This window comes from Musa acuminata, chromosome BXJ2-6 (genome assembly GCF_036884655.1).
Source record: "Musa acuminata AAA Group cultivar baxijiao chromosome BXJ2-6, Cavendish_Baxijiao_AAA, whole genome shotgun sequence".
Taxonomy (NCBI): domain Eukaryota; kingdom Viridiplantae; phylum Streptophyta; class Magnoliopsida; order Zingiberales; family Musaceae; genus Musa; species Musa acuminata.
The window spans coordinates 16,637,263-16,658,931 of NC_088343.1; the positions used below are offsets into that span (position 1 = coordinate 16,637,263).

Genomic DNA, 21,669 nt, shown 5'->3' on the forward strand with positions numbered 1-21,669 from the left:
ATTCATTCATTATACCCATGATAGGCGTAAGCAACTTCTTAAATAATAATCGATAGACATCAATTCTTCCATGTCCTCGGATGAAGAAGAATAGAAACATTGAATACCAAGAATGATAAATTGACCCCATTGATCGGAAACATGTCATCTTCAAGAATGCATGATAAAAAGTATTCGAGAAAGAGAAAAATAAAATATCTATGAAATATTCAAATGGGGTATTTATTATCTTAGTAACATTATTGACACAAAAAAAATCTCTATTGTACTTAGTTGGTATTATTGATAGAAGATAAGATTTCCTCAACTATATAAGGAAATCTTATTTATTCTGTTAAGAAAAATTCTCTATTTTATTGACGAAAATCCTTCCTCTTAATCCTTATAAATAGCAGAGTGTAGGAGAGCGTTTAAGTGAAGTAGTTTGAATATATAAGTATGTCCCTCTCCTATTTATAGGGATTAGGAGGGAGGATTTCCTCAATAGAATAGAGAATTTTCCTCAACAGAATAAATAAGATGACCGGGTTACCATCCTGTTTGGATAAGATTTTTTTTTTCTTCTTTTATTTCTCTTCCACATATGATAATTTAGGTGGACATATGTACTACAAATATATGTTTTAAAAAAATTATAATAATATATACATATAAATATATATATATATATATATATATATATATATATATATATTTATATGTATATATATAAGAAAGAGTCAAATAATCAGATTATTTTATTATGATTGATAATATTAAATGATCAAATTATTTACTATCATTGTCAATAATCAGATCAATATTAAAAACTGGTCCACTGAGCTAATCAGCAATGGAAAGAGGAGGTTGGCTAATAAGTATCAACCAAAGTCAATTGGTCAATCAAGGGGGTATTTTCGTCTTTTAATAAAAAGGACACTGAGCTTTTGTGGGAGAAATTGCTGGCATCGTCCTAATTATTATGGAACTTATTATTTAAAATTCCTTCTTATTATTCACAAATTTTATGATTTATAATTTTTAAAATTCATTTATTATTTTATTATTTTATTATTTATAACTCCTCTAATTTAGTTTTTTATTTTTATTTTTTCCTATTAGGTAATTAGTAAAAGTTTGAAACATTATGAGTATAATATCTTCTGAATTATTACAAAATATATATAACTCTAAAAATATTAAATTATTATAATAAATATAAAAAATTATTTCTTATCTTCCCTTTTTCGATCTTCAATTTATCTTATTTTATTAATATTTTTTAAATTATATTACATAACTTTAGGTGATTAAAAGGAGGAAGAGGAGGAGAAGAAGAAGATGAGGCATAGATAAGAAGTAAAAATATTTTATTAAAATTAAATTATAAATTAAGAATATACATCTCTTTTTGCAAAGGATAACTAAGCATATTCAAAATGAATTCTAAACCTCGAAAGAAACTGGATTGCAATTGACTATCGCCTTCCGATTGCATTATATTCACCAACTTCATCTTTTAGCCAAAGGCATTGGCTTGTCTACCCAAACCTCCAAAGAGGAAGCAGTCGGATGAGCTATTAAGCTAAAATCTCATATGTAGTTCGAAAAAACTATTTGGATGTTCAATTCTCTTCTAAAACAAATAATGATCACTTTAGAATTAGGCCTTATTGCCTAGAAGTATTGCTCCACGTTTAAAGAAAATTTTTTAGTTCCTTTACATCCTTAGCAGTGACATCGGAGTTATCCCCTGTCACATATAGAGCTCATTTGAGCATTGTAATTCTTGTTATGAGATCAGCACTACTTTTTATATGTGTTGCATGGACTCTTTAATATCTTCTATCAGCCGATCGACTCAGGACTACATCTTGTTGATATAAGATTTTGTCTATTCTTATGGGTTCTCTACCTCAAAGAGTTGTCAATGGTGTTGGTAATATTTCTCTAAGCTTGTTTCGAAGAACTTGCATTGAGTTTCTCTAACTTTGTATTAGGCAAATCTGTGCACACTTTGTATATAAACTTATGCAGGGCCTAATACTACCTCAAAGCCCTATTCAAGGGTTTGAGATAACTAATGTTTTGCATAGAATCATAGAATATTTTTAGCCTAAAAATATAAAAACTGTAAAGGCTTAAAAGAGAAAACATAAAAACTAGGGGCTGAACAATTGTATAGGCAAAATGAAATGATAAATAGTCTGTGAAAACATTGTGGATGCGATAATTGATGACAATCAACATGGATATCATTAATTATATTACGTGGCTATGTCACAATCGGATTAATCAATATGGATATCATAAATATACACAAATAAAAAGAAAAGAGATTATTTAATTCTTTCTGAAATTATTCTGTAATTTTAATTGTGACATCTTCTAATTAAGATCGGGCAATGTAGGATTTGTGTGTGCATTATTATGACGAGGGAGGAGAATGAAACTTGCATAAGTGGAGAATGGACTCAAAATAAAAGGAAAGCGGTTCCTTGTTGATCTATATCTTCTTTTTTTTTTTTATTGCTAATATTACTATTATTCTTTCTTGCAATCGGGGGAATGAGGCCATTTGATGAGAGCTATATCTTCCTTTTTATTACTATTATTCTTTTAACATAGAACGCCAAGTCCAGATTGATCTTTTAATATAATATATGAGATCCAATTCATAAAGGCTATGAATTATTATGATACAAATTCTCCTTCGATACTGAATTCAGCATAAATAAAAAAATATAATATTAAAAAAAACTTTTACGTAATTGGAGAATATGGACAGAACCAACCAAATAAGTGTTTGGTTCAATTTATCTTATCAAACAAGACCAATTTAGATTGATCAGCAGGCTTGCTCATTTTTCATTTATATTTTACTAAGGTATAAACATCTAGTGATGAATTCTACTCTCAATTTATTTCTTTACTCATCAAAATAAATAAAAAATCATACAAAATTCCAAAAATATAATATATAATAATGATAATAAATAACTTAGTCTGGTAGCAATAGTAGGGATAGCTGAGGTAACATAAAGATGATAACCAGGATACAAGGAAAGCTTCTTGCAAGTCAACCAAATAAGCTTCATCCACCAGGAATGAACACACATCTTAAATATGTGATGCAAGTGGCAAGATTTGGATCAATGTGTGCAGCTGATATCCAAAACCAAGTGCAGTAAAAACCTGACCAAATGCCATCTAACCAGCCACTCAAAACCAATTAAATTCATATGGGAAAACAGGTAAATTATTCATGGTTTTCTCCGAACTCGAAGAACAACAAATGATCAAAAGCAATTTATGCAGATAAAACATAAAACAGTAGCATGGTTTTCACAACTCCCTCACGAGTACAGCTGAAGGCTAACTCCTCCAAAACAAGCAATTAAACAAGAAAAGAAGAAAAGGTTTACACGCCTCGCCTACGTCTACCAGAACCAACCTTGGACAACACAACGGCCGATGAGGAAATGCTTCCGAATGCAACAGAATCTGTACAATTTCCTATCCCTACTTATCTGGAGTTCCAATCCAGAGCACCAAAATAAGCTCCCCAGAAGAAGTCTTCCAGTCAAAACTCCAACAATGTTTTGGTTCATAAAAGCAAGTGCAATATACGAAGTAGTTCTACGGGTTTCTAAAAACAGCAGCGAAAGTGGAAGTTAAAAATAATAATAGGATAATAACACCGTGCGAATCTGCCCAACAGTCTTTTCCCCTTCCCCAGGCAACAGCTTGTCTTGGTTGTTTGGAGGGAGAAGAATGTCAAATAACCAACTGCTTTTTCTTCAAAGCATTATGTGGCACATGAACCCTGAACTAATTGATAAGTTAATGCCCATTGTTCCCCCCATCAGCATTGTGTTCGGTAGCAGGGATCGTTCTTTGAGCAAAATCAAGCAGTAGCTTACGCTGATGATCGTTAGTATGAGGGAGACTAGCTCGTAACAACTCCACAGGCATCTCCCTGCGTATAGCTCCGGTGACTTCTGGCCCAGCAATAGCAGCATTTGGAGCCTGGAGAGGTACAGACAGCATTATACTGTCATATTTACTAAGACAGTACTTTGTGAGAAGCCCAAAGAAGGCATCAAATGATGCCTGCCACATATTACGGCTAGGTATGCTATGGTTGGTAGCAGTATTACGGTCTGTCAGCAGCTCAGTCGCCTTATCAAGAAGGGATTTTATGATGACGGTGGCACAATCACCAGCAGAGCTTCCAAGTGGACGAAGAGGTGGCTGTTCCGAGGAACAAACAATGGCAGCTAGGCAAGCACTGAGAGCACTAAGGTCCATGCCATTTATGCATAAAGAAATAGTCTTTGCAAGATTAACTGTGCTTTCAGGTGAACTAGAATCCAATGGCAGGACCCCAAATAGAAATCTCAGGTGGCGGAATATAGCCATGCAAATGACACGGATTAGCTCACTACTGCTTGGGATTAGGAGTTGAAGGTACCGGGAAAGAAGCTTCTGGCCCTTTGGCAGAAAGACTAGGCGAAGAAACACAATATCATCATTTGGGGTTAGCCCAGAGTGGCCAGATTTACCAGGGCTAAATGGATCAACTAGCTGAAGTGATGCAACAAGCTCTTGTAAGAGGAATTCCCTTTTCCTCCTAAGTTGGGAGCCACCATCCTGTGGCTGGCTGAATTTTAAGAGGCGATCGATGTCATCTACAGCAAGCAGAAGGCAAAAGCCGTCCTCAATGGTGATTCTAGCAGCCAACATAGGTTCCTGCTCTAGAGGCTTTATAGGTGATTTCTGGTCGTAGATGTTATCCACTGTTGCTGATTGTGATTCAACTTCAAGAAGCGGACGAGGTCTACGGATTGAGGAGAAGGAAAGTCTTCCAAGAGCATCCACCCGGAGATACGCATGTGGCTCGTCCTTTGACCGTGCTCTAAAAGACAGATCCTTGGTGACATTTGGGCAGAAATGGTGCTTCATACTTGATCCAGCAGATTTTTTTGCTAGGCAAGCTTGGTGATAATAATCATCTATGTAGGGGTCATTGCAATGAGTTGCAGCGTGTTGCATTCTCAAAATATTTTCAAGCTCTTCAGTTGTCATGTACTTTGAACGAAATTTTGGCCACCCATTATCTAACTTCTGGCTGCCAATATCAGAAGACTGTTGAGAAAAACCAAAGCTCTGTCTCCCCCTGGACATTGGTCTCAATCTCGGGTCTCTAAACTCAGCTTCAAACCTATTCATCATCTGTGATGGGGAATGACCAGGGTGGAACTGCTGAGGCTGCATGTGGGGAAAATGTGAGATTGGAGGCAAAAGTTGGTGAATTCCATGTTGTTGTTGTTGTTGTTGTGTCAGCAGTTGAGAAGGAACTGAATTGTTTAACTGAGGCCTGTGATGCTGGGTGACATCAGATAACATATTTGAATTGTCCCATGAAAGGAAACTAGGTCGTTCTGACCAATGATTCTGTTGCCTGATATTACCGGGGAGCCCAGGTGGACAAAACTGAGCCAGTGCTGCTGAAGGACGAAGTTGGGATAAAGGATAGGGATTTGGCGGAGAGAAAGGCACCTGGACACCAGGAGGAGATGAAACCATTCCATGGTGTGTGTGATGTGGGAAAAACTGTGAGGGTGCACCAGGTGGAGGAAAGGAAATGTGATGAGATTTTGGTATATGGATTGGTTCACTAGGTTGGAATTGTTGTTGCTGCTGAGGAGAGGAGGATGTTCTGTACAGAGGTCTGGAGTCCGTAAAATGCCCTGAATGAGGATGTGGATGTGACCACCACCTTCTACCATCCTGGACATTTTCGACATCTAATATATGCTGATCTTGCCAGTTTGAGAATCCTGGCTCCTGTGCCCAGTTTGCTGTTGATGAACCTAAACAGAGAATATTAGTCAAAAAGTGTTCATTGACCAAGTTGTCGGACAGGTCAACAAGCTTGGAATATCAAATTCATTAAGAATTATGTTACCAAATTAAGTCCTAACAGGTATATGAAACAATTTAATTCACACAGAAAGTAAATCAACAATTTAACTTGATGCAAAGAAAAGGAGATCATAAGCAAGCAAACGAGTCGCAAATATGACACTATATATGCAAGGAGAGAGAATTTAATCATTACATCTTGGATGATACTCATTACATCTTATGTAGTTTCTAGGAACTTCTTCAGAAACTTACAAAATCTGAAAACACAGGTCTCAAGAGATGTGCCTGAAACTTATACAGGAAAATTTTGCTAAAGATCTTCAAAAGGAGGGGACTTCATGTAAAAAGTTACATCTTAGTTCTAGCATGCAAAAACCAGATATTGAAGGTTTCAAAGACAAGTCGTACATATCAAGCCAAGACAGGAAGCATAAGCATGTATCAGGTATTATGCCTCTATACAAAAGGCAATCACAAGACCCCTTAACATCATAACATTACTATTTTTCTACCAATCTTAACTGGAGTAGCAATTGGAAGCCTTGCTGTTACCCTTGTGAAATTGTAGTCACGGAATATACAGTCATCAAAAGAAGTTGAGAAGATGATGACTAAATGGGCAAGTTCCATTGCAATTGATATAACTCTAGAAGACACCTCTCAATAAGGAAAGAGGTAGCACAAATAGAATTATAGTCACGTTGTACCATTTATAACATCAATCATGCTCGTCCAAAAATTTGAAAACAATCAGATCCAGTGAAAAATTACTGCCATATATCTTTCAGCATGCAGTTTCCAATGAACCACAGCCATATATTTTTAACATGCAGTTTTCAACAGACCACCATGTTAATTAAGAATCATCAAGAAGTTTAGCCTATGACTTCTTATATTCTAATAAACCATGGCACACACAACTATAAACTGATGTTCCCCTTTGCATATATCTTCACAAAACAAATTTTTTTCAAACAAACACTCTACTTATTGGAATATCTTATTAACAGAAATAACCTTACCTTCCCTAGATAAAGAACCCCTATCACCAATTACCCCCGTGCTCCTCAGTTCAACAGTATTCTTGTTCAACTAAAAGAAACCAAAAATAAATATAATTAACAAAATATGGTGCAGCAGCATATAACCATGAGCATATGATACATGGACCAATAAATTTCCAGGTTTAACAGCTATAACAACAAATATAGCACAATAATAGACTACTTATGATCATGCACAGTGAACATATTTTCTACAAACAAAGTGTCAACCCATTGAAACTTGCAATATCAAGATGCTTAGAGTATTGCCAGAACAAACAATGTGTTTCTTAAACAGCTGCCTTTGCAAAAGTAATCATTCGAATGAAATGCATATATCTCATTGGTCTTCAAATCCAAGACAACTGAATGTAATGAATCGTAGCCTATCTGAACATGCCTAAGTTGTGCTAACTATATGGCACTAAAGAAACAAAAAAAAGGAACCAAAATCCACCAGTCATAACCATCAATTAGAACTAAACAAGGGGAAGAAACTTACAAGATAAAAATTTGTAGCAAATGTAGAAGTGGAGTACCATAATGCATAGTCTTTTTAAACCCATCACAATATTTTGCTAATATCCAATCATAGAAAAATTACCCACAATAGGCCTCCAAGGAACATAAATGCTTCCATTTTGAACATAGAAGAGTTGGAAGTACATGCATTGTTGCTTGTTTCAACATAGAATAGGTACATAGTTCTACATTTCTCCTAGACTGGTATGTCCTGTACGATAGACGGCATGGACCATGGCACATACCTCTTCAAATGTTCTCGAATCTTAAAAAAAGTTCTGTGGCATGTGCAGCATATCGTGTATCAGTATGCTGGCACATGCCGAACCTGTATCGGTCCATTTGGGGACAGGCATGGGCCTGATACCCAAAACATCAAACCATGATAGGTGGTGCCTTCTCATCCTCATAAAACAGTCATTTAAGCAAATATATAGCAAAAGAGGTTGTTCGTACAGTTTAATCTATAAAAAAAGCAAAAAAATTTATACAGATTATGTTGAAAAAACATTCCTCCTTCCTGCTGTGGAGAGCAAAATCTTTCAACATATTCCAGCTGTATTATCATATAATGGCCGCATGTTGTCATATAGGAAAGTCAACCACAGAAAACAATTCTAAAAAAGAGGATGGCCAAGGTATCACATCCAGTCTCTTGATAAGGTGAGATCTATGTCTTAAGCCCCAAACTCGTACAGTCTTTGAAAATTATATAAGATCATGTTAATAGAAAAATAACAGAGCTACATAAATTGCATGCTTAAGCTTATTTAATGACAAGAGCTTCTATAGCAAAAATTCAGAAAGCTTGGCATTTCAGTCCATAACAAGAAAGAAAAGAAATCAAACTTTCCCTCTACTGGTTGTGGAAGGACTATGTAACATATTTGTGTTCCATTTAAGGCATGAGATCATGCACCAGGCACACATCTAATGTAAGCATCAAGCAGATGCGTCAGGCCCTTGACTAATATGACATATTCATGAACGCCAATACATGAAAAATTTAAATCTTAAAGCTTTAGGAGAAGCAATATCTAAGGAGCCTTTAGTTGGAAGTCATAGATTCTAGAAACCTAGACCAAATTTTGGTCAACTGACAAAGCCTTAAGGTGTTAATTTTTAGGAAACACGTTACAAAAAATCGATGCCCTCAAGGTGAAATCTTGTAACTCTCAACTAGTCATCGATATTTCAAAGTCTGGTTTACAACAACACTAAGGCATGCTGAAAGCATCAGACTGCACCAGGTTATACGCAATCTTCACTTTATTAATTTTCGTTTACCAAAAGTTGCATAAGAATGAACCAATCATGAGAACTAAATATGGATGCATATGTGAGCATCTAATGCGGCAAGAAGAATAAAACAGAAGATACAACGACACTAAGGTACAATAACAACAATAGCAACAACAACAAAGCTATAAATCACAACTATTAGGGTCTCCTACATGGATCTTTTGCCACCGTTGAGATCTATAAAAAGTCATATGTTAACTTTAGAATACTTAATCTTTATTTATAATTTCTATTAAGCTCTTTTTAGGTCTTCCTCTACCTTTCCTCGTACCACTAATATTAATCATTTCACCTCTTCTGATTATGACATCCATATGCCTCCTAAGCACATGTCTATACCATCTTAAATAATTTTCTCTCATCTTATCCTCTATTAATACAATACAATGATACCTAATTATTCACGGATAAAAATATTTTCTTTATTATCTTTCCTAGTAACTTCACACATCCATCTCAGCAACACTAACTTTTTGTATATATTGTTTCTTAACTACCCAACACTCAAATCCATAAAGCATTGTTGGTCTCACAACTGTCTTCTTTCTTTTAATCTGAAAGGTATCTATCCAATGATCACACAAAACTCCTTACGTCCCTCGTCATCTTAATCATCCTATTTTACTCTATGAATAATATTTTATCGATCTCTTCATCTTGTTGAATAATTGATTCAAAATGCCTAAAGTCTTTACTTGAAGAAACTTCTTGTTCATCCAACTTAACCATATTCTCCTGTCCAAGGTCCGCAATACCGTACCGTACCGGAGTTTCGACCTGGGCTCGGTACCGGTACGGTACGGTATACCGAGCGATACACCCAGGTGTACCGCTCGGTATATTTAGGCGTGCCTAGCACTGTAGCATTGCTACAGTGCTACAGTGTCGAACCGGTAACAGACGGTCCACGTACCGGAAGCCTGTCGGACCGGTACGTACCGCCCATATCGGGTGGTACGGTCCGGTACTGCAGACCATGCTCCTGTCTATTCCTAATATTACTAAAATTATGTCTCATATATTCAGTTTTAGTCCTACTTAATCTAAAACCTTTAGTTTATAAGAATCATCTCCATAACTGAAGTTTATAATTAATTTCACCTAGACTCTCATCAACTAAGACAATTTCATCAGCAAATAACATATACCAAAGAGGTCTATTATGTAAATAACTAGAAAAGTCATCCATTATCAATGTGAAAAGGTAGGGACTTAATGCGAAACATTGATGTAATCTTATGCTAATAGGAAACTCACTAGACACACTCCCTTTAGTTCTAACACTAATGGTTCCATTATTATGCATATCCTTAATAACATTAATATAATTGATGGATATATCTTTTTTAAAAACCGATCATAATAAATCTCTATGAACTCCATCATAGGTTTTCTCTAAATCAATAAAAATCATATACAAATCTTTCTTTTTTTCCCTATACTTTTTCGTTAAGTATCTTAATAAATAAATAAATTCTATGGTTGATCTTCGTGTCATAAAACCAAATTGACTTTCAGAGATATTTGTTTCAAGTCTTATCCTGTTTTCAATAACTCTTTCCTAAAGCTTAATGATAGAGTTATCAGAATGCCAAATAATACCAAGAAACCAAGGTATATAGGAATTTTCAAGCTATTAATATGATACCAGCTAATGGCAGAATGTGAAATAATAGAAGATATAATAAGCCTCAAAATCCAAAATAACTTACTTCATGTCATGATGATAGGGAAAGCCACTGTAAGTTAATAGTAGATATTCTATAGGCAAACAGTCTAGCAAGCATTTGACTCAAGAATATGTAAATTCAGATAGCACTATATATGTCAATTATCCAGCAGAAAGATAGCACCTGTATTAAACCAAATGAGACAAATATGTGCCTCAGATTGGTACTTTATCATATTCTACCAAGACATTAACTGGACAATTTTCACTTATTGCTACTCCAATACTGTCATGAAATCATTAGTCATCACCAACTAACCTCATTAAAAGTCCTAAAATAAAATGATAAAAGAAAATATCTCAACTCCAAGAGGCATTAGCATGGCGGTCGATCAAGAACATGTATTTGATTCTTAAAGTTCAAGATAACATAGGTAACATGATGCATATGTCTTATGCATACTCCACACCTTCAAGCTTCAATTACTTCCCGTACCATCAAGGAAGCTAATAGCTTCCAGGCCCATTAGGTCTTTACTATATCTAGTAATTCTATAGACTTGTGATCCATAACACTTTACTGGAAAATATCTATATGAATAAAACATGGGGAAAAAAACTAACCTTTGAAAAGGTACTTGCAAGGTCATCAATATCAGTGATGGATCCAATGCCTTCCCCCTGTAAATATGGTAAGATTGTTTTATTAAGAACAGGGCTTCATAAAACCACTTCCATACTGTCAGAGCAAGATATGTGCTCAAATGAACCAACATCATAGGTGCAAAACTCATATATGCGATATTAGCATAAAAAAGTATATTCATGCATCTTTGCATGCAAGAACAATAATTCAGAAGAACAAGATAGGAAAAAGATGAATAGCTGCTTAATAGAGATTAATGGTTAAAAGGGAACAGCACAAGAAACAGGAAAGTTTGCTGATTAGAATGACTTTAACCAAAATATAACAAATTTAATACTCTGTCAGTTTTGATCATAATGTATCCAATGTTGACATAATAAAGATAAGCTAATATTGTATATTAAAGTTGCACACAAAACTATGGAGTGGAGCAGCAGCAAGCTTGAAAGCATGTACAAAGCAAAATATCAATATCAAGACATTCATGGTAAACATAAGAATCCAGATTGGTATCAAAGTGTTAACAGACGAAACCAAGCTACCAGATACAATGGAATAGATATGAGTGAAAATCAGTAGTGAAGATTGACTCCAGCAATGTTGATATAAACCAAATTAAAATAAACTAGGAAGCATAATTAGGATATGAATGATGACAATATCAAGTAATTGTGTATTCCTGTTGAAGAGACTTACTTCTACTCTATCCCCCAGGTAAGAAAATTGATAATCCTCATCATCAATCCCAAGAAAGCCAGAATCGTCACCAACATCATCATCTTCCAATCCCCCTAGCTCAACTTCCTCCATGACACTATTTCCAAAAAATGCATATTGTGAAGCATCAAATTGAGCTATATCTGCATCGAGAGTAAGAAGGCATGAGATGAAGTTAAATACGAACCAAGATTTATTAGCTAAACATAGCAATTTCAGTACCATCATCCTTGCTTAACAGCTGACGTAGAGTAAGGAACAGAATTCATGGAGGCATTACACATGCAAACATTGAAACTCAATGAAATCGTCAAAAATACGGGAAGACCGTGTCGCATGTGCCTTGTTTGAAAGATCTCGTACCTAGTCACAACTAAACGTTCTAAGTTTGAACAATTAGCTTAGTTTAATCACCATATACAAGAAGTCAGGTTTTCATGTCCAGGTGCCCACTAAGAGGGCTAGCTGACCATTTCAAATCCAAGGCCACGTAGACCAACAAGATCAGAGAGCAAGTACCCAGAGAAAGAAGAAACAGAAATCAACATCCGACTAAAAATAATAATATAGGCATCGTTTTCCTGATCCGATAAAAAAAAGAACAAGTTCGTCATTTTGGCATTAAGACAAAAGATGGATCCGCCACTAGAAGGCCAACCACTTGTCCAAGTCACTTTACGATCACCTGAAGACCTCATGCAAAAGATACAGAAGAAAAACCCGACGAGAAAGCGGCATCCCACATCCCTTAAACCCAATTCAACAGTACGACTCCATCAAGAACCAATCTTTCCACCAAATCAACCCACAAAACCAAATCTACAGCGCCATATAGTCCGAGATCTCGATGAAAAACGAGAAGAGAAAAAGAAAAGAGAGATCTCACCAGAGACACCGCCGCCGTGTCCTCCAATCCCATCACCGGCGCCTGCGTCCTCCGAGCCCCCGCCTTCTCCATCGATCACCGCCATAAACGAGAGCCCTAGTATCGGAAATCACGACCACAAAGACAAGGAAAAAAAAAAGCAAGGCCCCGAATTCGAATCTACCCTAAGGTTGTCTGGCGAGAACTGAGATCTGGCAGCAAAAAAGATCCAACCTCGATGGCCGGAAGACTTAAAAAAGAAGTCCGATGAAAAGAAATAATAACAGAATAAGAACCTAATACTACTCCAAAAGAAATATTTATAAGGAGAGTGAAGGTGAGAGGGTTTTAATGGGTATATAATTCTATGATCGTCTTTATGCAGCTTGTAATGTCCATCGACGGATGAACAGATATAAGGCCGTGGCGGTGGTGAAAGAGAGAGAAAGAGAAAAATATTCTTAATTTTTATTCATGTTAATTTAGACTAATGACATCGATCTTTGGATTAAACTCTGCCTCCCCAACAATCATAAGCCAACACTTGTGGTTTTAGCAGTAGGATTAATGATCGGATCCCAGAGAGAGAGAGATGTGGGATTATGTGGCGGAGAGGGTGAGGAAATCGAGTGGGCATGAGGCGTGAGGACAAAAAACCTGGTATAAATAATAATAATAATAATAATAATAATAATAATAATAGTCTTTTTTTTTTGGCTTTTTTGTTTTTTAGAGGTAAAGGAAAAAAGTGAGAAAATTGGGTTGTCCTATTACAAAACTTTTATGATTCCTTTTTTTTAAGGTCCTATAACAGTTTTCTATGTATATTCTTTTATATGTCATATATTCCTATATAATAAATTTTAACTACTATGGTAGCATGATATATATATATATATATATATATATATATATATATATATATATATATATATATATATATATATATATATAATTTTAAGTACCTAATTACATAATAATATATTAAAAATGGATTTATTTATAAAATAGGTATGATGGGTTACTAATTCCACCTAAGTTCTTTCTTATCATATCTCATATGTATTTTTAGATAATCATTATTGCGTCACCAAATTCGTTCAATTTTTGAATTCCTAAAACTAGTGTTTTTGGAAGAGAAGAAATTAAAGTATGATTTTTTTTAAGGAAATAAATCATAAAAATTAAGATACCATTATTTTATAAAATATTTTATATATCTCTAGATGAAGAGAAAAATAGTCTTGGATTTTCTCTACAGAAAGTGAGAGAAAAGATATAAAAGAATATGTATAAGCATATTTATTTATATTAATTGAATGAAATTTATAATTTAATATTCTCCTATGGGTATAATCTTGCACAGACTTTTTCAATTTAAATTTAATTATTAATTTCAATAACATAAATTTAAGATTTAATCAGTAGGATTATTTTATGAGACATGAGATAATCCACCAACCCAAGTATGGCCCTCTGCATCAGTCACTGAATTGGCTGCTGGCTTGGATCCAATCACTGGACAGATCCTACAGAATGTTTCGCTTGAAACCTAAATGTCAGATCCCAAAGTAAATGCCACTTGCTAAATAATTGCCTCTTGCCTACCTCTACTATTAGAAATGCATGCTTATGGAAGAAGAAGAAGAAGACAGATAAATCTTGTGGGCTTCATGGACTGGAAGAGGACAAGTCTATATATATTGGGTCGGTGCACTCAATGTTCTCCTGATGTCGCAGCTCAGGTCAACCTCCTGTCCACGACTCGTCCAGCGCAGGAATTGAGTACGGAAATTAAAGGAGATGCTCGGGAAGGAGGGCCCGAAAAGCAAACACCTGCTGCTCTAATCAACGATCATCGAGGTCTTCTCTCTTTCTTTAATACAGCTGAAGAAGAATGAATGATGGTTGAAGCAACCTTTTCTTCTCAGACTTTGCAGCAGCAGTCCATGGATATGAGACTTGGATTCATGGCCATTTGTCAACGATGGATCACATAAACTCTCTGACGACACGACTCATTGCATTTGGCAGATCGAGAGACGGAAGACTGGAGAAACTGTAGAGGAATCAGGTTCACCATCTCCTCCAGGGTCCATGCAAGATACACGCCACTGAACTCGGAACCACCATTTGGTGCCAAGTCGATCCGTTCGCCATTCTATTCAGCATGGATCGGCATGGTCGTGGTCCACTGCATGCATTCACGCGAGCTGAGCCCCATGGAGATATTGTCTTCAGCTAGTGATTTCATGCTCTATAAATTAATGGAAATTTAATATTATCATGTCAAACGAATCATAACAAATGACATCAAAACCGATCTAATATCAGAGGAGCCTGATTGAATCCTTGTGTCCAGAGGAATGAGAGTGAAACCAAAGAGAAAAGAAGCTACTTTCGTATTCTTGTTTGACTCGAAAAGTGATGCATGCTTCACAAGCCTAATGTCAAACCTTCCGACTTTTTGTCATGTTAGTATTTTTAGAAAAATAATTGATGTGGTAACATGAGCTAAATAGTCAACTTTACTAAAAGAGTCGAATGAATTTTATATTATATATATATATATATATATATAATAGTATGGCAAAAAAAATTATTAAATGGTTGTTAAACTCAAAGAGGATGATTTTGTTTCAACACAATAATTTCAGACAATCATGTGATCTTGTAATCTGAAACTTGGCTGTTGATGATCCATTGGTCAGCATCCATACTATTAATGTCAAATTTGATCCACATCTTCAATCCGATATATCAAAATCGATATGATCTTTTGTCCAAAACTTTTCGTGTTTGGTGGAATTCTAATCTTGATGGGTGATTCGGTCTCCGGACCTTAGATCCACTCTCAACCCAGTCTCAGAGCATTTATCTTTTCCTCCCTTCCTCCCTTGCAGTTTCTCCATTCTCTGAGTCGATGCTCTCACTATATTGCCATTGGCACGTTTAGATTGTTTATGACTGTGTTTGTTGGAGCATTGTGCAATCTATCATTCGATACGGAGTCTGTCTTTTGTGTTTCGTTAAGCAGAAAAAGACATGGATTGATAAAGCAGTGGATCCTCCTGCATGATTAAAGGGACCTGCGGCCCATGGAGATCATGCAGGCTTGCTCGGAAGAGTTAAAAGAAAGACGTTCAGAGCAAGTGCATGTCCACATGAAGTGAATGCTACAACTCATCCCTTCTCATGGTTGGGAGCCCCACCCAGAAACAAGATGTCTCTTTCAAGACACCACCTCACCTTGTTCACATCCCATCAGCTTTAATTATACGAGAACCATCCAGAAAGCAGCCAATGTAGTCTTGAGACTCGTGGGTTTATTATTATGTTCAGCGAGCTGCGGCGCTTATTTGACTCAGATTTTGCCCCATATGACGAATTTGATTTGATATAATCCTTTTTTTTTTTGGGATACTATCCCTTTCATGATTGAGAATCGAATGCCTCTGGATAAGATGGAATTGATTTTTTTTCTACTATCACTTTCTTAATGACACACCTTTTCAAGGTCGAATAATCCTACAAAACTACACTTGTATGCTTGTTTAGTTTGAATATTTTTTTTTAAGAAAATTATATTCTAGTAATGAGATATCCATGAAGGAGTGATTTTTCCTGTTATAGGATATAAAAATAAAACTAAAACTAGCAACATTTAGGTTTTATGTTATAGTGTATATATATCTGGAGAGACTCTTAGTTTGTAGGGCCTCAGGTGTAACCCCTATGTGTTAGCGCAGAATGATCTCCTTTTACATGTTAGGTTGATCGGGCACCCTTGTTAGGTGGCATCAAAACATCACCATACTAATAATTATACTTCTTAGATGGTGTTACGTCAGTGTCCTGACTAAGTGAACTCTCATAACCAACTTGACAAGACATGTCAACTCTTGATTGGTCGCTGTCAAATCTAACAATATTAGCTATTTGAATTGCTACATCAAAGGCGACGGAAAGAACAATTGATGGTCACAAGTGCAATGTACCATTTCTTCATATTACTGTGGACAACGTAATTAAAGCTGCATAAAAGCATACACTGCATGCAATTACAGAGGTAAGTCCTGTAGAACTTTGCGTTAGTCTTTTTTGGAGCTTTTCATGCGTTAAGATTAGTTAATTCTGATCTGATGGTGTGTGGATGAGACGATGATGATAAGATCTCGGATCAAGAGAAGATGATAGAACTGAGGCTTCCTTGCAGACTTTGATTGGTGTTCGAGCTGTTGGTAGTCATCGAACATATTTGCCCAGTTAAAATGATAAAGAATTATGAGAGCTGGGTTTCTGAAACAACTGCTAGTTGTGGAAGAATTTAAGGAGTGGCGAATGCCGTGGTCCTGTGGAGCTGAGCTTTGCGGGGAGAGTGATTGGGCTTGTCATTCTTCTACACTTTCTAACCTTTGTTACTACATGTCTTACACTTCCAGTTCTGCAAGTGTTCCCACAAATCTGTCTACATGCAACATAACCTGCATGCCGCTATGTGTTAAGATTCTGAAGAGATGTTATGGTGATGTTATGATGGAGCACCCTGGTTAAGTGGTATCATAACATCACCCTAGAATTCTGGAGGAGGTAGTTACTACCAGTCCAACTTTGGAGCTGCACTTGTAGCAGTCATGTTCATCCTGCTTAATTATAGCAGTTCTGCGAGTTACAGATACCAAATTCAGGGACATGTTCTAAATATATATTAGTAAACATACATCTTTTGGATTCCTATTGATGCACAGTAATGCATCAGTGGTTGAGCCAATTGCCTAATCAACCAGTTTGGCAGATTCTATCAACAAGAATGATTGGTGTTCGTGGATGATATATACTGTTATCACAGGATTTCTTGGGGGGGGTGAAAGCCACAGGAGTAGAGAGAGAGAGAGAGAGAGAGAGAGAGAGAGAGAGAGAGAGAGAGAAGTTGGCTATAGACAAAGAGAAAATAGCTTGGATCGAGCAAGGAGAAAAGGCCAAAGAGAGGTTCACGAGAGTTGGAGCTTGTGGGGGGGTTCTCCCACTCTGAGCATTCTCTGATGAATTGAGTGCAGCATGCATGTATATATATACGCACATTTATATGTCAACGTACGTACGTGCATTAACGTACATGCATGTAGGTGCATATATGTTTACGTATGTGTGCTGCGCCATCAGCATTTGGCTTATTCTACCAAAATAGAGGGTTAATTAATTTGGACTTCAATTATTTAACAGGCTAATCTTGACTATTCATTAAGATTAAGAACCTAACTGCCAGCCGTGCTTGATTGATTTCTACCTCTAGCTAACATATCAACTTTGATCTTTCCCAGTAATCTCCATGAGTATTCATATTATAACCTAAATTGCATCGTACCCTCGATATCTAGTAAGTGAATTGGGCACATTATTATTAGATTAATAGTTCCTAACACCCATTAATCAGAGCAAAAAGTGGGTTAGGCTCGGGGATGTCATAAATGCATCTACTTAACGGTTGGGCCGAGGAAGAAGATGCGACTGCACACCCAATGCGGGGAAGGGAAGGGAAGGGAGAAGACGACCTTTTTTCTCTTTGTGAAGTGAATCATCGAAATGCCATCACACCCCATCAGTTGTTGTCTCCGTTGAAGCCCCCACCACTTGTCTCCTCTCTCTCTCTCTCTCTCTCTCTCTCTCTCACAATTCATCCTTCAGCTTCCACACATTATTCCCCATCTTTTCCTTCACTCTCAGTAACTCTTTCCTTAAAAGCATTTGGTTATTTCCATGTTTTGGCATCAAAATAAGGAGGTTTTGCTTAACCATAACTTGGTATTTTAAGAGCATATCAGTTCAACATGTTGAATGGTTTCTACAGGTCCCATGTTTTGTTAGGGGCTGCACAGTGTTTGGTGTCTCTTTCTCAAGTCTCAAATGGCTACATCATCTGCCTGATGTACCCTCCCCACTTGCCCACGACCCCTTCTTCCTACCTCCCCTAAAAGCTCATGGTTCTCCTCATCGAATCAACTCTTTCTGGCTTTAGTTAGTTTCTAGCCATTTCCTCTTCCGGTGGCAAGAGAGCTTGAGCGAATTCTCAGATCTCTCCAGCTCTTTGAAGCTCTTCCTCTCTGCACCTTCAACAAAGCTTCTTCTCCCTTCTTTCTCTTTCGAGATTCTCTCTTACTATGAAGTAAGCTTAGATTTCTGTGTGTGCATCATCTGATCTAGGGTTCGCGACTTAGGTTTTTCTTCAGGACATCCATATCTATCTGAAACTAGAGATTGAGAAGAGAGGTTGTTGGCTTAGATCAAAGCACGTCTGCACAAACAAGAAGACCTAGGAACCTTGGTTAAGTTTTGTGTGTCGGAAGTCCTTGTGTTCTTCCTGTTGCTGACTTTCTGTAAGATCCAGGAAGCTTGTTTCAGTATGCCGTCGGCGAACTCGGATAGCTCGGGGAATTCGGGCGCTCTTGATGGCGGCGGCAGGCCGAGCCGGTACGAGTCGCAGAAGCGGCGCGACTGGAACTCCTTCAGACAGTACCTCCGCAACCACCGCCCGCCGCTCGAGCTTGCCCGGTGCAGCGGCGCCCACGTGCTCGAGTTCCTCCGCTACCTCGACCAGTTCGGCAAGACCAAGGTCCACGCTGCCGGGTGCCCCTTCTTCGGCCACCCGCATCCCCCGGCACCGTGCCCCTGCCCCCTCAGGCAGGCCTGGGGCAGCCTCGACGCGCTCGTGGGCCGCCTCCGCGCCGCCTTCGAGGAGGACGGCGGCCAGCCGGAGGCCAACCCCTTCGCGGCGCGCGCCGTCCGGCTGTACCTCAGGGAGGTGAGGGACAGCCAGGCCAAAGCGAGGGGGATCGCTTACGAGAAGAAGAAGCGAAAGCGGCCCTTTCCGCCGCTGCAGGGTTACAACCCGCAGCCACCGGTTCCCATGGCGGCGGCAGTTCCCGTCATCGGCTATGATCAGCCGGAATCCGACCTAAACTTGGTGAGTGGCGGATACCAACATCACCTCCATGGGCATCCGATGCTCCCCACCGTGGACGCCAGCGGAGACGAAGCAGCGGCAATGGCGGTCGCCGAGGCGCATTCCGGTGGCATGATACCGCTCTCGGTGCTCAACTAAGTACTGTTGTAGTTACAGTGGGATCTCATTCCACTATGAAGGTTAGTATGATCATATCCTGTGTTGTCTTGTTCATGAACATAGTGGTGGATGTGCTCTATGGGAACACACATTTACCTGAGTCTTTGAATGTATATCCTCTTCTGCTAATTATGACTGCGGATGTTGATTATGTTTGAGATCTTTTGGTAGTATGAATAGTTCTTCTTGGTGATGTGATTCAAATGGAAATTAACATGGTGATTGATATGATTGAATCAATGCTTCTTCTTCTTCTTCTTCTTCTTCTTTCATGGACTAGTAACATGGGATTGCCTGCTTTACTGAGTATTAGCTTCTCTTCATGTTCCTACCAAAACTAGCATAATGTTTTGACATTGTTGTTTTCCCAATCAAGATCTGAGACTTCTTTGCCAAATTCCCTTCTTTGATCTCCCATGAGTTCCATTTTCCCTCACCTGTGACTGCATTAGGTAACCCACCCAAAAATACTATTTCTTGTACATCAAATTCTATGCACAAACAAGCAAACAGAGAGAGAGAGAGAGAGAGAGAGAGAGAATGAAGGGGTTCTTTCTAGGTAACTTCATTAATGGAAGTATTAATTACTTAAAATTTCGTCTTTCACATTGCTAAATTTGGTAATTGCATGCCCTTTTGTTATATTATATTTATCTTTGGAGAGAGACATCTTTTTGGAAACTAAAGTTGGAGATAAAAGAATCCCACATGAATTGGTTAATTAAGTATCTGCACTTCTAATAAACTTTGAGAAGTTTTATTAGCCCACCTATCCATATTTATTTTAGAAAGTAGTACCACTTAATCTATGCGTTGTTTGCTCCATCAGATCTTATCTTTATATAATTATCTTGTTGGAAATAATATAGGTTTTGTGACAATAAACTCTCAATACAGTTCAGTGTCTAAAGAGAGGAACTCAGGTTGTTGCAGCAGCACCCAAGACAGAAGTCAACGAGTCAAATTAGATTTTTTCCATTAAAAAATCAAAATTAATCTTGTGGTAAGATTTGTTGATACAATTAATTAGAATTTGAAGAATGTTTATCTTCTGTTTCAAAAGGATTACACTCACTGCAAGATATAGATGCAAGTGTTAATGGTTTCCCATACCATTGTGGTGAAATATATGGTATTTCACATGCAGCAGCAATGGTTTCTTCTCCAATAATGACAAGCTAAGCTATTCTTGTCCATGGCAAAACTTTAAGAGGTAAACAAAGGTGGAATCATGCTGGTGTCTAAGAAATATCGCAATTAATCTTTTCTTTTCCTCTCTCTTTTTCTCTTGTGTGTGTTCATGGTATGATGGGTTTCCCACAAGAAGATTTGTTTGAAGCTAATCAATGACTTTGTCTGTCATGACCAACAGCCATGAAAGTTTTTGGGATTTTCCTCTAATTAATTGCCTCCATCATTTTGCATGACTGTCTCATATGCAGTAAGTATATGCTATAGTAGCCATGGCATGGTAGTAAAGATGCTAATAGTGATATATTAGCATGCAATTTTAGATCAAAGTGTATCTGAGTTACTTGGAACACTACATCAGAAACTGGCATTTCTTGTGTAAGGATTGAACACTTCCCTTCTCTGTGCCTGAAGAAGTTCATTGGATTGAAGGCAAGGATACAAAAAAAGATCCTCTTTTTCTGTTTACTTCCAACATGTGTGAAGTTGCCAAGATCTTCATGGGGATGACACAGCACATTACACTAACAAATAAGAATGTAGTAATAACCTAATCACAGATCATCCATGCATTGGCTAACTTGGTGACTTAATGTAGACCACCTCCGCCCTACACACACACATTGCCAAAGCCAACACCAGAAGAGGTGGAGGCATCATCATGCACCCCAAATGAAATGGGAA

General features: G+C 37.4%; 2 protein-coding genes across 3 annotated transcripts; one reads left to right on the top strand and one right to left on the bottom strand.

Annotated features, from left to right (window-relative positions):
- Positions 1 to 3,190: 3,190 nt before the first annotated feature.
- Positions 3,191 to 13,277, bottom strand: LOC135615119 (protein PAT1 homolog 2-like). 2 transcript variants are annotated; one of them, XM_065113209.1, is made up of 5 exons: positions 12,696 to 13,277; positions 11,789 to 11,906; positions 11,071 to 11,127; positions 6,933 to 7,002; positions 3,191 to 5,855 (listed from the first exon to the last, which is right to left on the bottom strand). In XM_065113209.1, exons 2-5 carry the CDS (start codon positions 11,900 to 11,902, stop codon positions 3,823 to 3,825), a joined length of 2,274 nt encoding a protein of 757 aa, XP_064969281.1. In that variant the 5' UTR covers positions 11,903 to 11,906; positions 12,696 to 13,277; the 3' UTR covers positions 3,191 to 3,822. The 2 variants fall into 2 exon arrangements, with proteins under 2 accessions (XP_064969281.1, XP_064969280.1); XM_065113208.1 differs by having other exon boundaries at positions 11,789 to 11,952.
- A 5,300-nt stretch (positions 13,278 to 18,577) lies between these two features.
- LOC135615120 (protein G1-like1) lies at positions 18,578 to 19,952 on the top strand. The gene has a single exon (XM_065113210.1). It carries the CDS (start codon positions 19,075 to 19,077, stop codon positions 19,771 to 19,773), a length of 699 nt encoding a protein of 232 aa, XP_064969282.1. The 5' UTR covers positions 18,578 to 19,074; the 3' UTR covers positions 19,774 to 19,952.
- Positions 19,953 to 21,669: the final 1,717 nt, after the last annotated feature.